The 16,149-nt window shown below is 51.0% G+C and overlaps 1 protein-coding gene and 1 long non-coding RNA gene across 13 annotated transcripts in view; one reads left to right on the top strand and one right to left on the bottom strand.

Annotated features, from left to right (window-relative positions):
* LOC131488856 (multiple epidermal growth factor-like domains protein 6) overlaps window positions 1-16,149 on the top strand; it is a 61,909-nt gene that overhangs the window by 26,337 nt on the left and 19,423 nt on the right. For 7 of the 12 annotated variants that reach the window (XR_009250307.1, XM_058690720.1, XM_058690750.1 and 4 more), the window contains 16 exons: window positions 1,350-1,458; window positions 3,019-3,155; window positions 3,679-3,804; window positions 3,908-4,078; window positions 4,178-4,402; window positions 4,656-4,782; window positions 5,614-5,813; window positions 6,477-6,689; window positions 9,008-9,153; window positions 9,667-9,794; window positions 10,524-10,668; window positions 11,808-11,940; window positions 12,256-12,417; window positions 14,594-14,720; window positions 15,028-15,239; window positions 15,782-15,944. Coding sequence is in view for 11 of the 12 variants with exons in the window: in XM_058690720.1 (XP_058546703.1) it covers window positions 1,350-1,458; window positions 3,019-3,155; window positions 3,679-3,804; window positions 3,908-4,078; window positions 4,178-4,402; window positions 4,656-4,782; window positions 5,614-5,813; window positions 6,477-6,689; window positions 9,008-9,153; window positions 9,667-9,794; window positions 10,524-10,668; window positions 11,808-11,940; window positions 12,256-12,417; window positions 14,594-14,720; window positions 15,028-15,239; window positions 15,782-15,944 (2,524 nt within the window). In the remaining variant the exon portion in view is untranslated. The remainder of the gene's footprint in view (window positions 1-1,349; window positions 1,459-3,018; window positions 3,156-3,678; window positions 3,805-3,907; window positions 4,079-4,177; window positions 4,403-4,655; window positions 4,783-5,613; window positions 5,814-6,476; window positions 6,690-9,007; window positions 9,154-9,666; window positions 9,795-10,523; window positions 10,669-11,807; window positions 11,941-12,255; window positions 12,418-14,593; window positions 14,721-15,027; window positions 15,240-15,781; window positions 15,945-16,149) is intronic. The other 5 variants (XM_058690748.1, XM_058690752.1, XM_058690713.1 and 2 more) reach the window with 4 other exon arrangements.
* Window positions 11,111-12,350, bottom strand: LOC131488994 (uncharacterized). Its single transcript, XR_009250369.1, has 2 exons — window positions 12,262-12,350; window positions 11,111-12,155 (listed from the first exon to the last, which is right to left on the bottom strand). It is a non-coding gene; the product is annotated as an uncharacterized LOC131488994 (long non-coding RNA).

Raw genomic sequence — 16,149 nt, 5'->3', positions numbered from 1 at the left:
AGTCAAGCACGTATCCACAAAAGTTCATAATCTTTGCCATGTCTTACATAAATTTGGGGAAAATATTCCTGAAAATTTTAGGAGTTGTATGTTACCTTTGCAAGTATTTGATCCACAGGTAATGCATACATTTGTTCTTCCTTTCATATATATATTTAATGTTTATTTATTTTGAGAGAGAGAAAGAGAATGAGCACAAGCAGGGGCGGGGCATAGAGAATGGGAGAGAGGATCCCAAGCAGGCTCCACACTGTCAGCACAGAGCCCAATGCAGGGCTCAGTCTCATGAACCATGAGATCATGACCTGAGCTGAAATCAAGAGTCAGATGCTTAACCAACTGAGCCACCCAGACACCCCTACCTTTGTTCTTCTTGTGACTATGTTGTGAAAGGTATATGTACCCCTTTCAGATGAGTGACCTCTTACCCCAGAATATTTACAACATTTCAAGTTCAAAGAACTTGGCCTGTTGTCCCCACAATTACAGGTTGTATTAGTCACACACACACACAGAGGAAGTACAGGTGCCCTCTGGGAAGCACTGTTCACCTGGCTACCCAGACCCTCAGCCCACTCTTGCTGAAGTCCTGACTCTCTTTAACCTTCCCTAAGTAAACTCACACCTTTCAGCTTCTTACTTCTGTTGGTCAGGAATTTTTTTTCAGTATATCCAGCTGCTCTCTTCAAACTTTTTCCCTGCTGGGGGACTTCTCTTATTTCCCATCCCAGGTATATACTGGGGTGCGCCTGACACAAAGCACCACAGCCCACATACACAAGAAAATGCTGAGGTCAGCAAAGCCAGAGGATGGCCTCCAGGCCACTACAAGGGCCACTGATGTAGTGGGGTTGGGGGGTGACCCAGGTTAGAGAGAAGAGAACCACAACCAAGCAGGCCAGGCAGTAAGGCACTGTGGAGGTGGTGACTAGGAGGGAAAGGCAGCTCCCAAGAGAGATATACTTAGTATGGACTGACTGGTTCCAGCTCAGTCCCAGAGAGCCCAGTGTCTGATACAGAGAAGGCAACTTCCTGAGCCCATTGGCTAGATTAATAGCCCCTCACCCTCAAATAAGCTTCACTGCTATCTGGAAATTCTTCCCTAGGGAGTTACTCTTTTTAAGAGGACAATAATCCTAGGGGGAGAGACTAAAGTCACAGCCATTTCAGCACTTTGAAGACTCTGAGAAAGCAGGGAGAAAAACTCAACACCATGGGGACTGTGGGATACTGACAGGTGGGGGACCCAGTCACTAATTACTCCAGGTGTGGAGGAGGTGGGTCCACAGGCCCTCATGTAACCTGAGCCCTCAGCTGCCCATCTTCACCAGCTACCCTACCCTCTCCAGGAACGTGGTCCCCTCTTCCATGTCCTCCAGGGACCTTCACTCCCCAAGATGCATCAGGCCTCCGGGAAGAGGGTGACTGCTCCGTCTGTCCCCCCGGTAACTACTGCAGGTCAGTGATAGTCCACGGTTATTCACCTCCTGTGCTGCCATCAAATTCTATCCTCTGGGTGAAAAGACCCACCGGGCCCCCTGGCCTTCCTCAAGGCCCCCACGCTATTTGTGGGGCAGTTAAAGTGTGAGGGGCCAGGGCCAGCTGTTAGACTATAGCCCCACCTGGCCACACAGGTCCGAACAGGGAGTCAAACCCAACAATTAGGTGAAGAGAGCCAGGACAATGGGCACAGACCTAGATTTTCTTTAAAAAATAATAAATACATTCAAATTGAGCGAGGGTCAGTATGAAATGAACATAGATCTGCTCAGTCCTGCCTAAAAACATGGGGAATTTCCTTATAGGCAAAATTCTATGTGCCTGTAGGTAATACACATACACTGAGGGAAAAGATGAACAATCCTTCCTTTTACCTCTATCTCTGAATTTTCCACAATGCGAATAGCTTTTATAATCATTAGGGCTAGAAAGACAATAAATGGTACCCATAAACAGAATAATCAGAAAGCAGGCCTCAGGATGCCCAAATTCTGCCTGAATGTCTTATACTTACTTGTTATGTATGTAATTTGTGCAATGGGGACATTCTCCCTGTAGCAGGAGAAGCCACTGGAAGAACTCTGTACTTGGGATTCAGAGACTCACAACCTGTAGGGCTGGATAGGGGGTTCCCAGTCTCCCCTGAGGCCTTGGAGACAGGCCTAGCCTCTCAAAGTGGCCCTCAGCCCAACTCTCCCAGAGTAGCCAGACAAAAGGAAAGCACACTGGGGATATCTGATCCAGAGGAAGCTCCCAACTTTCGCTGAAAACATGTAACTCCCAATTTCCTGAGACTGGAAAGAGGGGTTTTCAAAAGAAGAGCTGCTCCATTTCATGCAGAGGTGAACCTGCTTCAGAGCAGATTGTTTTCTCCTGAAAAGTGAAAGTGGAGAGTTCCTCAGATGCTCTTTCTGGAGGATCATCTCCCTATACTCAGGAAGTTCGTACTTTGATCTAGCCTGCACTCTGCTGAAGAGTTGGAGATCAGACTGGTGGCTGTCAAAGCTCAGGCCTCGGGACCTGGCAGGCCCCAGGCACTCACTGGGGGCAATGCAGGAAGCAGCTAGAACACCTGCCAGTCTTCTCCCTCCTCACTCCACAGTGAGTGTGACAAGGCCACAAAGATCCTCCAGGGGGAACTTGTCCTGCTGTCGCAGCCCTGGGTCCTCGTCTTTATCCACTGGGCTCCACAAACTCAGTGGAGAAGAGACACCCAGGAATCCATCTTTTCCTGAAGGACGTGCAGAGGTTCTTCGAACCCTGCACTGGGCCCAGCACCCCTGGGTCTGACCCTCGTGCCCTGTTTTGTTGCTGAATGAAGTATCACATCCTGTTTCTATCATGTACGTGGGTATAGCCATGTGTTGTCCTGGGGCAGAGGTCAGAAGCATTTCACACGCTGGGTCAGCATGAAACTGTCTGAAACAAGGGTCTGGGTCTCCTCTGGTTCTGGGGCACCGGGCTCGGATCACCCCTTCTACCCTGATCTCACTCTTCTCCCCCTCTCTGTACTGTTAGAGGTGGACAGGTGTGGGGGAAATGTCCTGCTGGTTATTACTGCCCCCCTGGGGCCTCCGAACTGATAACACAAGGTCCCAGGGAGTCTCAGACCTCGTGTCCCCAAGGACAGCTGTGTGCCAAGCAGTGCCCACCAGGTAACAACCCATTTCTTTTCCTTGGGGTGTGAAAGAGGCAGAGAGCAAGGTTGCTTAGCTGTCACCACCAGACCCACTCAGGGAAAGGATTTTTTTTTTTAGTCAAAAACAAATTCTAAACATAGTTGACACCCACACCTGCCTATCTCAGTCAGCAAAGCATGCATGCAACTCTTGATTTCAGGGTCATGAGTTCAAGCCCCATGTTGGTCATAGAGGTTACTTTAAAAAATCATAAAAAGTAGTGGACCCCAGTGTTATACATCTAATATGTATCTGCATATGCATATGTATGTAATTACATACATCATATGTATGTCATATGATAGGCACCTAATGTAATTCAGATGGTTAGTGATTTGACAAACATCTTATGTGGAGCCAGGACTGGCATCCAGGCCTCTCAACTCCTGGGCCAGTAGAATCCCCCATGCCACCCCTGGATACATGCTGTTGCCAACCTGCCATGGTGGAGCAGCCTCCCTGCCTTCCACAAGATCTGGTGTGACCCCATGTGCTCCAGGTTTTTACTGCCCAGAGGGCAGTGGAGAACCCACCTTGTGTCCACCTCACACCATGGCGGCTGCCCCCGGAGCCAAGCAGCAAGAGGAATGTGGGCCTTGCCCTGCTGGGCGCTGGTGCAAAGCTGGTGAGATACCTGTACCAGGAGTGCACTGGTCCTGAGAAGGGCAGAGGGAGGCCAGCTGGGCAGGAAGAGAGGACAGAAAGTGATCACAACCTTTGCTCTCCAGGGGACCCGGCCACCCACCCCTGCCCTGCCGGCCACTACTGCCCTGGAGGGAGTGAGACCAGCCCAGGAACCCCTCAGGCCTGCCCTGAGCACACCTATCTGCCTGCAGAAGGAGCCCAGAGTCTGGCAGAGTGCCTCCCCTGCCCTCCTGGATACCTCTGTGTGTCCCCAGGTGAGAGGCTACCTCTAGGCCAGAGGCTGAGACCTCTGTGGAGGAGAGATAAGAGGCCATCAGGGGTCCCATGGCCATGCCTGCTGTTTTTGCCCCCAGGTCTCTCCTCCCTTGAAAGCCACCTTTGTCCTCCAGGCTACTGGTGTCCAGGTGATCAGGGTGCCTTTCTCTGCCCACCTGGCACCTTCCGGACAAAACCAGGGGCATCATCAAAAGAAGACTGTGAGCTCTGTCCCCCTGGCCACTACTGCCCCCAGGCCGAGCTGAGGGATCATGCAAATGTGTTTGTGATCCCCTGCAGAGCTGGATTTGAATGCCCTGCAGGTGAGACTGCTGTCCTATCCCTCTCTCCCCAGCCACTGCTCCCATCCCTTGTACTCTCACCCCCAAGGCTTAGGCCAGGTGCTCAGGCAAGTCTTATCAGCACTGGGCGCATCATGCAGGCAAGGCATGGCCACCTGCTTGTCTTAGCAAGCCGTTTGCCCAGCCCCCCATGGCCCACTCAGTCTTGGTTGGATCTGTGCCACCTGGATACCCTCAAGACCAAGATGCACTGGTCTGTTCCTGTCTCCCTCAGGTGCTGTGGCTGAGGTCACTTGTAGGGCTGGCTCCTACTGCGAGACCCAGACAGGGATCCCCCCACTTTGTCCTGGGGGCTATGCCTGCCCTGCTGGCTCCTCCACCTACACTGGCCCAGGGCAGCTGTGAGTACCCTCTCCTGCCTGTGTGTCTCAGCCTCAGGGATCTCCAGAGAGGAGTCAAACCCCTGAGTCCCAAAGGATTCAGGACCCTGAGACAAGTACTGGGTAACCCTTTGCTTGGACTTCCCAGCTACAGTGTTTACATGCCTCAGTCCCTGCCTCTGTCCTTAAAAAGGAAGGGAGGATGAGGAAGCAAATCCCACTGAGATGCCCTTCATTAGTTTCCAGGGCCATTTTGTGTGGGGTGGCCAGATTTAGCAACTAAAAATACAGGTAAACCCAGTTAAGTATGAATTTTAAGTAAACAACAAATTTCTAGTATAAGTATGGCCCATGCAATATGTGAGAGTACTTATACTCATTGTTTATTCCTTGTTAATTACCACTGTTTATCTGAAATTCAAATATGACTGGATGCACTGTATTTCATTTGGCAACCCCAATCCTGTGTCCAGGACTGACACTCCCAGCACTCCCACTGTGTCCCCCCATCCAGAGCCAGTCAGATTTGTTACACTCATTCCTTTGCCCAGGGTGAAGTGGGCAGGGAGCACAGGTCTGGCCACTGCCCAATGACCTGGCCAATGGACGTGGCTCCCTCCTCCAGGATGACACCTGGACCTACTTAGTCCTCACTGGACACAAAGCCCAGCCCATGACCCCCTGTCTGGGATAATATCAGAGCTGCCCCTCACCCAGGCAGCTTAAGGGTCAAGCATGGGGAATGTTGATGGGGGAGTTGAGGGGAACCCTGCTAGTGAGATGAGAGCCAATAGCACACACAGCCCCTTATCAACATGAAACTAGAGTCTTGGGCTCTGTGTCTCTGTGCAGCTGTTTGTTTCCTTATTACTGTCCCCTGGGCAGTGCCCATCCACATGAGTGCCCTGGGGGCTCCGAGGCACTGAACAGGAGTGGCCTCAGGGTCTCAGAGGAGACTTGCTGCCACCTCTGTGAAGCAGGCACCTACCGCAGCCTGGCTCTGGATTCCCAAGCCTGCCAGCCCTGCCCCCCTGGATTCAGCTGCCACCAGGGTGAGTTTGGGAAGCCTGGATGTGAGCAAGAGAGGAGGGCTGTGGCCTCAAGTCAGAATTGGGCAGAGCCCGGTGAGGAAGATGCAGGTGGCAGGTAGGGAGGACCCACAGAACCCCTGGGAGCAGGCAGAGGAACAGGGGCTAGTTTTTCTCAGCTAGACCAGCCACCTGATGAGAAAGACCCAAGAACATGGGGAGGACACAGGTGAAGGAAGATTCAGAGAAAGTAGGTACCACACCTGTCTTGATGTTAGTTTTTAAAAGACCTAAAAATTACAGACTGTACATCACATCGTACAAATTAGCATACTGGACCAAGTGGTCCAAGTGCTCTGAAAAACAGGACAACCACTGCCCAGTGTGTCAGCAATGCTGGGTATTCTGCTCTGTTTGCTAGAGGGATGGAAGTGCGTTCTGTGGTGCCCCAAAAGTCAAGGAGGACTGTTTTGGGCGGGGGGGGGGGGTAGATACAATAAAGCACAGAGCCTCCACTGTCCTCCCTACAATCTAGATCTGCCCCCAACAGTATTTGCTTTGCTATCTCCCTCCCACTTTCCACCCCACCCATACCCCAAGTTCCTTCTTCCCCTGGACTCTGCCATTTCTTAGTCCCCACCTGAGCTGGAGTCCATGGCTCAGAATTTCCCCTCCATTTCCCTCCAGGAACAGAGAGTTACCACAGCCAGCCCTGCCCAGTGGGGCATTACTGTCCAGCCAAGACTCACAGCCCCAGGCCCTGCCCCTCAGGAACCTTTGGAAACAGCAGCCAGGCAGGGGCAGTTGGAGAGTGCCTGCCATGCCCCGCAGGCACCTTCAGTGCCCATCCTGGCCAGGCTGGCTGCCTCCCCTGTGGGAGCTCTTCTTTCTCTCCACCTGGTAAGTCTCCACCCATGCCCACTCTCTAACTGGCTAATTGCCCTGGTCTCAAATACACCATTTGTCCCCTTAGCCTTATGAGACATCCTAAAGCTATGCTCATCTCAGCCTCTTAATGGTACCTTTGAAGTGGTAAATGCCTTTCAGGAAAACGGGGTGCCAAATGTGGGGCTCACCCCTCTGGATTTTCATTCTCTCCAAAATTGTTTTCCCCTTAAGTTCCCAGTTAAGTTCTTCATTCCTTCAAACAGATGTTTTCCATATTTTTTCTGACCTTTCTAGTTATATGTCATAGGAAGATACTCTGCCATTGTCAAAGGTAGAAAAAATCTTGTAAGTATATGCACTTTTGTAAACTGCCATTTTCCCTTTGGGGATGAGGTAGGGGCTTTTTAGTTAACTTATTTTAGAGGTTAGCTCACAAATGCCAAGTTCCAATTATTGTTGTTAGTGCCACAAAGACACTATGGAAGATATGAAGACAAATAAAATAGGAAGAAAGAAAATATATAAGAAATTGGCAGAAGCATCAAGTGCCACAAGAAAGAAAAAAACAAGGAAGGCTGGATAGTTCAAAATGGGAAGAACTGAAGGATCAGGGAAACTTATGGGAAAGATTGTATTTAAACAGGAACTTGAGAATGAGTAAAATCTTGTTGAGTTGAGATTGTTGGGGAAAGATATTAAACAATGATTCTTTTAATATAGATCCATGATTATTTCTATAGTCATAGATGCCAGGCCAAGAGTTTTTCAAAATAATGTTTATTTAGGAAATTAATGTGAAGCAATGCAAAAGTAGAGTAGCCCATATTCAACAAAGGACAAGCTCTCACAGCTGCTCCCATGGAGTCACTCCTTCACCCAAGAAGTCCCCAAGGCTCTCCTGTGGAACTACAGGTCCCACAAAACCAAGTGGAAGCCCAGTTGGACAATGAGACGCGAAAGACTCCTGGATCCGATCTGAGAGTGCCCAGGGTGTCAGCAGGGACCTGGTCCAAATGAGCCAAAGAACATACTGAAGTTCAGGATATTAGAGAGGGCTTGACCATCTATAACCTCACTGGTGAGAGTTCTCTGTGTCACTTCAGAATTAATTCCCTTCCTTCTCTACAGTATAAATAATTATTTCTCTTGTCAGTGGTCCCTAAATTAATTTGGGGAAAGAATATGACAAAGTCCACACACACAAAAAAAAGTCAACTTTCAATCCATTCAACAAGTTCTGCTGAGGGCCTTTGGGCTACTATGCACAGTATATGAGTGATTATCTTCAGGAAGTTGACATGTGCGAAACTTTAAATGAGTTTTTAATTCTTCCTGAGCAGATGACAGTCCCAACAGGGGCAAACAAGCTGGAATTGCAAAGAACCCTAGTCAGCTACAAGGTCCCAATCTCTACCTCTCTCCCAAATTGTTCTCCCAGAACATTCACCTAGACTCCTTTGGTCTCCCATATAAAATATGAACTTCCCCACTCATCACTTTATCCTCTGCTGAGAATCCCTGTTCTCTTGGCTCTGTCTATCCAATCTAGACCATCCTTCAAATTCCTTCAGAGACCTTCAGTCTCTCCAGCTCCCTCTCTTTCTATTGTCTAGAGACAGAGGCCCGTGCTAGTCCTTCAGAACAGGCCTACAAGGCTTTGTGTAGTGGAGAATAGGAACAACACTTTCCATGAGGTGTCAAGTGCTTTCAATTATATCAGTAATTTGCAGCCCCAGCTACACATTAAAGCACTCAAGGGCCTTTTTAAAAAGTAGATGTTCTGGGGGCGCCTGGGTGGCGCAGTCGGTTAGGCGTCCGACTTCAGCCAGGTCACGATCTCGCGGTCCGTGAGTTCGAGCCCCGCGTCAGGCTCTGGGCTGATGGCTCGGAGCCTGGAGCCTGTTTCTGATTCTGTGTCTCCCTCTCTCTCTGCCCCTCCCCCGTTCATGCTCTGTCTCTCTCTGTCCCAAAAATAAAATAAAAAATGTTGAAAAAAATTAAAAAAGTAGATGTTCTGGCTTCACTTCAGAGGTTTTTATTAAATTTGCCTAAAGGGAACTTGGACATCCATGTTTTTTAAAGCTTCTCAGATGAATCTAATTAAAAATCAGGGCTGAGAATCATTGACTCAGAAGATTTCATTCAATCCCCACAAAGACTCCTAAGGTCAGACTCTGGCAAATGTGGGTATCTGATCTCCCTAACCCTAACCCTAACCCTAACTCTAACCCTAATAAGGTACCTGACTGTGGACAGGGAAAGAGAGCTTTCTCATATCATGGTTCACTGTTAGGCACCTGTGATGGGCCATAGGGCTTCTCTATCTCCAGGTGCCTCCCACTGCACGTGTCGGGGCCTTAACAGGGTCTTCCAGAAGTCAGATGGTTCCTGCATCTGCCAGGCAGGACATGAGTCCTACAGCAGGAGGGACCTGGAAAGTGAGGAGAGCGACAGTGATGAGGACTGTCAGCCCCAGGTAACACCTCACTCAGCCTTAGGAAAGGAAGACTTAAGGAGAGTGAGGAGAGGTAGCATTTATGGGTCCCTCTGCATGCCAGCCGCTTTTCATTGTCTGTTGGGTTAATGTGTAGTCCTTTGTGCTGGATGGATTACCTCCTATACAAATGAGAACACTTTAGAAAGCTCACATGATAAGACATATTTCTCCTTATCATAGACCCACAAATTTCAGCATTCATTATAAAGGATCTTAGGAGAGTAATTTGATCACTCCACCCAGTCTCCCTAGAGTTGGACCTCCCAGTTACCTCTTCCAAGCAGCAAACTTGTCTTCTATTACTATTGTAGGTTCCCTCTACCCTCAAGCCTAACCTTAGTCTTAGGGTGCTGACTAAATGACCTCTCAGGGAGCCTGGTTCCCCAGAGGCCCCACCATGTCCCTGGAATGTTCTCTGATGCTGAGAATGCCCTCATCCTGGGCCTGCAGGGGGTTCCAGAGCCAGGACTCTTCTCCCACATCCTCCTTCAGGTCGCTGAGCGCTGCTCAGCTGGAGAAGTACGTCTGGCTGCCACCCGCAAGTGTGTGTCCCCCCAGCTGCACAACTGCTCCTCTTTCTGCCACCCAGTGGATGGGAAGCTCAGCGCTGAACTGGGCATGTGAGTGACAAAAACCTGCTGAGAACAGAATGAATTCATCGTCTCCAGACAGGTCCTGACTGTCCCCAGAGAGTCCCTCCGGAAAGGTTGGGCAGGACCCAACTCTGATGGGAGACTGAGCCAAATACAACCTCCTTCCAGAAGCTGCCATGTCAGCATTTCCCAAGAAGGGGAATCAGGCCAACACCAGCCAAGGCAAGCAGCCCAGAGCTGAGGAGGTACTGGCAGCAAGGCAGAGCGAGCGCCATACCCCAGGTCCCTGAGCCAACTGTTAGGAGTGACCCTGGCTAGATGCCAAGCCGAGAAGGGCTCTGATTTTGTCTGGCTCTCCAGTCCTCCCCCTGGCCTGTGGACTGAATGGTATCCCCCAGCAGGCAGGGCCAGGGAACCATTGTGCTAGAAGGTCTGCTGAATAGAGTATTCCAGGCTGAACAACTCTCTCTCCTCACTCTTGCCTCAGCAGGATGCCCAAAACAAAAATGCTGAGCTTGTCAACTAGGATTTGTCCCAGGCACTGCTCCTGTTCTGGAAGCTAGTGCAGAAGCAGGGGCCAGAGAGAGCACATTTTAATGAGTCATCATGGACCTCCATTGAAAGTGCAGTCACTGCTTTGGAAGAATAGACAGTTCAGATCCTTCTGGAGGTGCCTGTACTAGCGGAGGGGTGTCAGGAATGGGCAGCTGTGCCATACCCACCAGAACAGACCTCCCAACCTGTCCTCTCCTGCAGCTGCCAGTGCCAGGAATATGTTTCAGCAGAAGAGCTCTGTGATGCCCAGTGTCTGGCTAAGGCCCCCCAACTTTCCCTGGCTTGGGGTTCCAGCAGGGAGCTGATCCTCAGTGTGAAGGGCGAGGCTGGAGACCATGACCAGAGGGTGAGCCCACCTCGGGGAAGGGCTGGGATAGAAGGGCAGCCTCTGCCTGCTGGGGACAAGGGGGAAAAAATCTCCCAGGCACCCTCGCTGCAGAAACCAGGCAGCAGAAGAGGGAGCACCACCTCGGTGGCTCAGTCAGTTAAGCATCTGACTGTTGATTTCAGCTCAGGTCATGATCTCATAGCTCATGAGATTGACCCCCACATCAGGCTCTGCATTGACAGTGCAGAGCCTGCTGGGGAGTCTCTCTCTTCCTCTCTCTCTCTCTCTCTTTCTCAAAATAAATAAACTTTAAAAAAAGGGAAAATCCATTTGATAACCAGTCTTTCCTAGTCTGTTGCTATCTGCATGAATTTCTGTTCCATAGGCTGGAGGGAAAGGCAGAAAGGAAGTAAGTGGTATTTCTTATGTTGATAATGTCAACCATCCAAATTGAAAGCCATTAAGAGAGCCGAGAAAGCAACAGCTTGACTTTATAGAGTGTTAAGTGAAGCCCAGGGGCATGAAACCACTCACTGTGGTCACAGAAATGGTGTCAGCCCTGCTGGAACTGAGCCTGAGCCTCTTATCAAAGGCTGGACCTCTGGCCACAGGCGGGGCCTTCTCTTGGCTACAATGGTGTTGGCTGAGGCTTTCTTCAGGGTCTCGATGCTTCATCAGGGTGGGAGGGGCAGAAGACCAGGGCCCAGATGCAGTGCAGGTCCCGCTCACCCTTATGTTGGCCTACCAGAAGGTTCTAGATGGCTGTGTCTACTTGCCACTGAAAGGGTGGGGAGATCATTGGTGTGACACTGGACAGCAGATTTGGGGTGATAGTAAGATGATTGTTCTGAAGAAGTTGTTCTGTTCATAGGACTTTGCAAATAGAAAAGGAGCAATTGATGACCCAAGACAGGGACAAGAGTCAGGGGTGTTTGCTGAAGATAAAGAGGAGCCCTGGGCATAGGAATCCCGCTGGGCAAGTTTCAGTAAGGAAGGAGACAAATCCTGAGGGATGTGGACAGTGGATATCCCTGAACTCAGCATCACCAGGGGCTGTGCCAAAGGGCTCAGTCTGGGTTTCTGGCCATCCATCTCTGCAAACCTCACTTCCCCTCTGGCCCTCCCCAGGTATATAATGCTGTGCTGTATGTTCTCAGGAAGTATCAAGCACTCTGGGCCCAGACCAGTTCTTCCAAGAGAATGCCAGGGTCCATCTGGTCCAATGTGGTCCCCGTGGCATCTTTGGCTTTGTCATCTCCAGAGTGGACATGCTTGACTCTTTCCTCCTTGGTAAGCAGAGGAGGAATACCAAGCCCAGGCTTTCCCAGAGCGAGTGCAAGGGGGTAAAGGATATGGCTGCGTTCTTTCAGCAAGGGATGGCCCCTCAGAAACTTCTCAGCCCTGTCTTGGTGTTCAAAAGGTGAGAGTCAGGCAGGGACCACAGAAGGCCATGTAGGAAGACAGTCTTTGGGGAGGTGAGGGCTCCAGAAGTGCTGAAACTGCTCCTAAAAGGGAATCGAGACAGGACAGGGCTAGTAGGTGGGTGTGTGTACCCCCCCCAGACAAGCCCAGATCCTTCAGCTTTCCTTCCCCAAACTCTCCCAGAACCACCTGTATCCAGCCCCTGGCTACAAAGGTATCATCGGACTACAGGCCTGGAGTACTCTGTCCCTCAGGACCCTGGCATTCATCTCCATATTCCAAACCCAGTGGTCTGCCTGAAAGAAGGGGATGTGATTCTTTTCCAGCTTCACATTCTTCCTCACAGTGAGTTCCCTAATTCAGTACCTGAGACCCTCCCTCGGGCTCTGGCTCTCTCATCCCTCCTCTGCCTGGCTGTTCTGTGACATCACATATAGACCACAACTTTGAAGTAGCAAGTAACAAGCCTGTGCTGTCCCCCTGCTCTCAACCTGATTGGTCACTTACTGTGGGCCTCCCTTCACTTGTTGGAGCAGATGCTCTAGCTCCAACATTCTGCAACTGCTCCCTGCAGCCCATGGGTGTCAGATTTTGTGCTTTGGGTGGAGGCAGGGACTCACCAAAGTGACCTCTGCTCTCAGCCAGCCCTCCCGCATGTCTGCTCTGTGCCACACAGTCATCCTTTCAGGGCCTGAAGCCCCCAGAGGCAGACTTCTCAACACCTCCTGGTAGCCCCCTCCATCTTGAGACACCTTGGTTTACAATGATTGTCATCCTTGTAATGAGCAGAAGCCTGCCTCCCTGTGACTCCCGCCCCTGGGAACCTTACAGAACAAGACTTTTTCCTCCATGAGACAGCCTTCCCTTAGAGAAGAAGTCTCATCCCTCCAGGTTCAGCATCCACCTTGCATGCATTATGCACAGTCCGGGCCCTCAGTAGACCTTAATTCCCTCCCTTTCTCCTGCCTGGCACTTCCCCGGGGTGCTGCTGTGGAGGGGATGGGCATTCCCTGCACACCCAGCCCACCTGCTCACATGCAGATGGCAGATGTCACAGTGCTGCCCCACTCACATGTCCCAGGACACCAGCTGGCTTGGCAGAAACAGGCACAGGTCTGCAGCTCTAAAGACATGAGAGAAGATGGGCGCCTGGGTGGCTCAGTCGGTTAAGCGTCCGACTTCAGCTCAGGTCACGATCTCACAGTCCGTGAGTTCGAGCCCCGCGTCGGGCTCTGGGCTGACGGCTCAGAGCCTGAAGCCTGCTTCCGATTCTGTGTCTCCCTCTCTCTCTGCCCCTCCCCCATTCATGCTCTGTCTCTCTCTGTCTCAAAAATAAACCTTAAAAAAAAAAAAGAAAAAAGACATCAGAGAAGCAAGAGAGCAGGCAGCTCCAGGCCAGTGTGGGTTGGTCTTTTTTCCCCCTCCAACAGATATATTTTTTAAGGAATAGATTTTGAGGAGAAAAACATGGAGCAGAGAGGTATGGAATAGAAAATAAATGCAAAAGCAGCCTGATTTGCTAATTGTTTTAGAACCACAATAAACTAGTACAGAGAATGCCCTGTACAAACAGCACAATAATGGTTCAAAGATTAAGGTGCTCCCTCAGGCAAAGCTGAAGATATCAGTATCTGGTATTGGAATTTATGCTGCAGTCTTTGTTCTTAGATGGATCACTGGGTATGTGGCACAAGCCACACTTTTAGCCTGATTTAAACAGGAGGATGGCCACTTGGCCCAAGAAGTAGATGAAGTGTTTTGTTTCATGTGTCACATAACTACTGAAGTTCCTCCCCACAAAGCAGTGCCAAGGCGAAACAAAAGGGGAAACAAATCCCAGAAGGTGAACTCCAAACATTCGTGCCCCAGTTTCCAGGCCAGGTCTCCCATAAAGCCCCCAGGACCTGGGGCAACCTGCATCCTCTCTCAGCCTTGCTATTTACATCTGTGAAGTGAATGCAGTTGTGTTCCCCCTTCTCCATGTGCTGGGGGAGGTGAGTTCAGAACCCCATCTTTCAGGGGGGTTAGGGGTGCTTGGGAAGAAGAAGTGATACCTGTCATAGGAAAAGACCCCCTGTGCAGAGGGAATTGCCTGGCTGGGCCCACCTGTATTTCTGCCAGGTGCCCCATCCACCCCCTTAGCTGCTCATTCTCCCAGCCACCCCACAGCATGTACTGAGTGCCTGCTGCATGCACACTGCCTGTCAGGGGTACAAAGCTGAACATGTCCCACCTCTGAGAGTACCAGGGCATCTGGCTGTGCTCACCCACAAAGGGCATCAGGGACTGGGGGCCTCTGCAGTGGGCTGGTGTGCTCACTTTGCAGGCTGCCTTGGCACCAAGAGTGTTAAGTGTGTTATCATATACATGAAAGGATGAAACATGTCATTTCATTGAAAACATGTCTTCTCAGTTTCCTCACGGTCTTGAGGACAGACCCTGAGCTGCCTGGATGTGGGCTGCCCAGAGCTGGTGCTGAGGAGCCCCCTAGAACCCAGCACCACCTGACTTCCTTCCCCAGATCGCTCAGCCAGTCACTACCCTGTGTACCAGATGCAGCATTTGTTCAACAGCAACCCCAACTGGGACTTTGGGGCCTTCAGGAGACTCAGCCACCTCGTGCGAGAGACTCACCTCAACTTTTCAAGGTAATCTCTGCTGAGCTGCCTGGGAACTTGGAGGAACCATGCTTCCTCACATGTAGGTCACAGCTAAGGAGGCACTAGGAAGACACAGAGGAGGATGTGAGGCTGTCAACCATGTGGGAGGTGAGGCCAGAAAAGACCAAGGACAGGTGAGGCCTCCTGAATGCATGGAGGGCAGCGATTTGGGAGTCATGGGCAGCTTCCCTAGACCACATTATTCCTGTGCATGGGGAGGAGCTCACACACTCGGTCTGGTATAAGCAGCCCAGCAAAGCTAACTTTCCCTATATTCTGGCCCTTCGTTCCCCAGGTTTGCCCACCAGTTCCTAGATCCAGGCACATATGTGTTTCGAGACAACACACTGCCTGAGAGCATCATCGTGGTGCTGGTGAAGAAGAAAGGAGTGGCCTGCGATCCTGGCCTATCCCCTGTGCAGCCCTCCTCCCCATATCAGCTTGCCAGGCATGGGGTCCTCAGGCACGGGCTGCTAAACCTGGGCCCAGACTGGACAGTGATCACAGGTACTGACCCCAGGCCAGAGTAGCCATGACCTGGAGGGGGCATGGGAGAAACCTTGCACAGCAGGACCCTTCAGTGAATGTCCAGCCCTACCTGTAACTCTAGGCATGGCCCCAAAGACTTCAGATGGGCACTAGGACAACCTTGTCCCTGAACTAGGACTTCATTTGCCAGGTAGAGAGTATTTAATTTCCTTCTTGGGGTCCTTCCCTTTCTTCCTACCTCCCAAGCCCCTCAGTTTTGGGACCTGTTCTTGTGAACAGAGTCTCGTGGTCAACAGCGCCCCTGAGTGGAGTCATACGCTCACCAAGATGTTCATTCTAACCTCTTCTGTGTGTGTTTCCATCCATTTTCTTTCCTTCCTGTCTTCATGAGTCAGCAATCTCACTGAGCTTTCCAGGCTGAGCCTCAGACGGTGGGTCTGTCATGGCCCCTTGCCCAGATGGGCAGGAAGAAAGCAGCCCTGCAGTGGCTGAGGCATAAAGCCTGCAGAGTCTCTGAGTGGTCATCATGTGGCCTCTGCCTCTCTGTCCTAACCTTGCAGGAGTGCTGCTGGCTGTTGGCTTGGCAACTGTGCTGCTGACAGGCCTCGGCCTTGTGTTGAGGCCCTCCCTGGCTCAGGCCTGCCCTGTAAGGGCTTGGAGGCCCCAGTGGAGGGGCCTTGGGGAGTCTCATGTGCCTGCTGAGTATGTGCCCCTCAGGGACAGGTGAGTCCCCTTCCACCCTTCACTCCTTTCCCAGCCTAGGGGCCAAGCATGTGTGGCCACTCCCCACCCTGGCCCTGCTCACATTCATGATCCAGGTGCTGGCTCTGAAGACTCAGGAAAGAACGCCCTCTTTTTTTTTTAATGTTTATTAAAAAAATAAACATTAATGTTTATGCATTGCAGGGGAGGAGCTCATGTTATGCAT

This window comes from Neofelis nebulosa, chromosome 1 (assembly GCF_028018385.1).
Source record: "Neofelis nebulosa isolate mNeoNeb1 chromosome 1, mNeoNeb1.pri, whole genome shotgun sequence".
NCBI lineage: Eukaryota > Metazoa > Chordata > Mammalia > Carnivora > Felidae > Neofelis > Neofelis nebulosa.
This window is presented reverse-complemented; position numbering and strand designations above follow the sequence as displayed.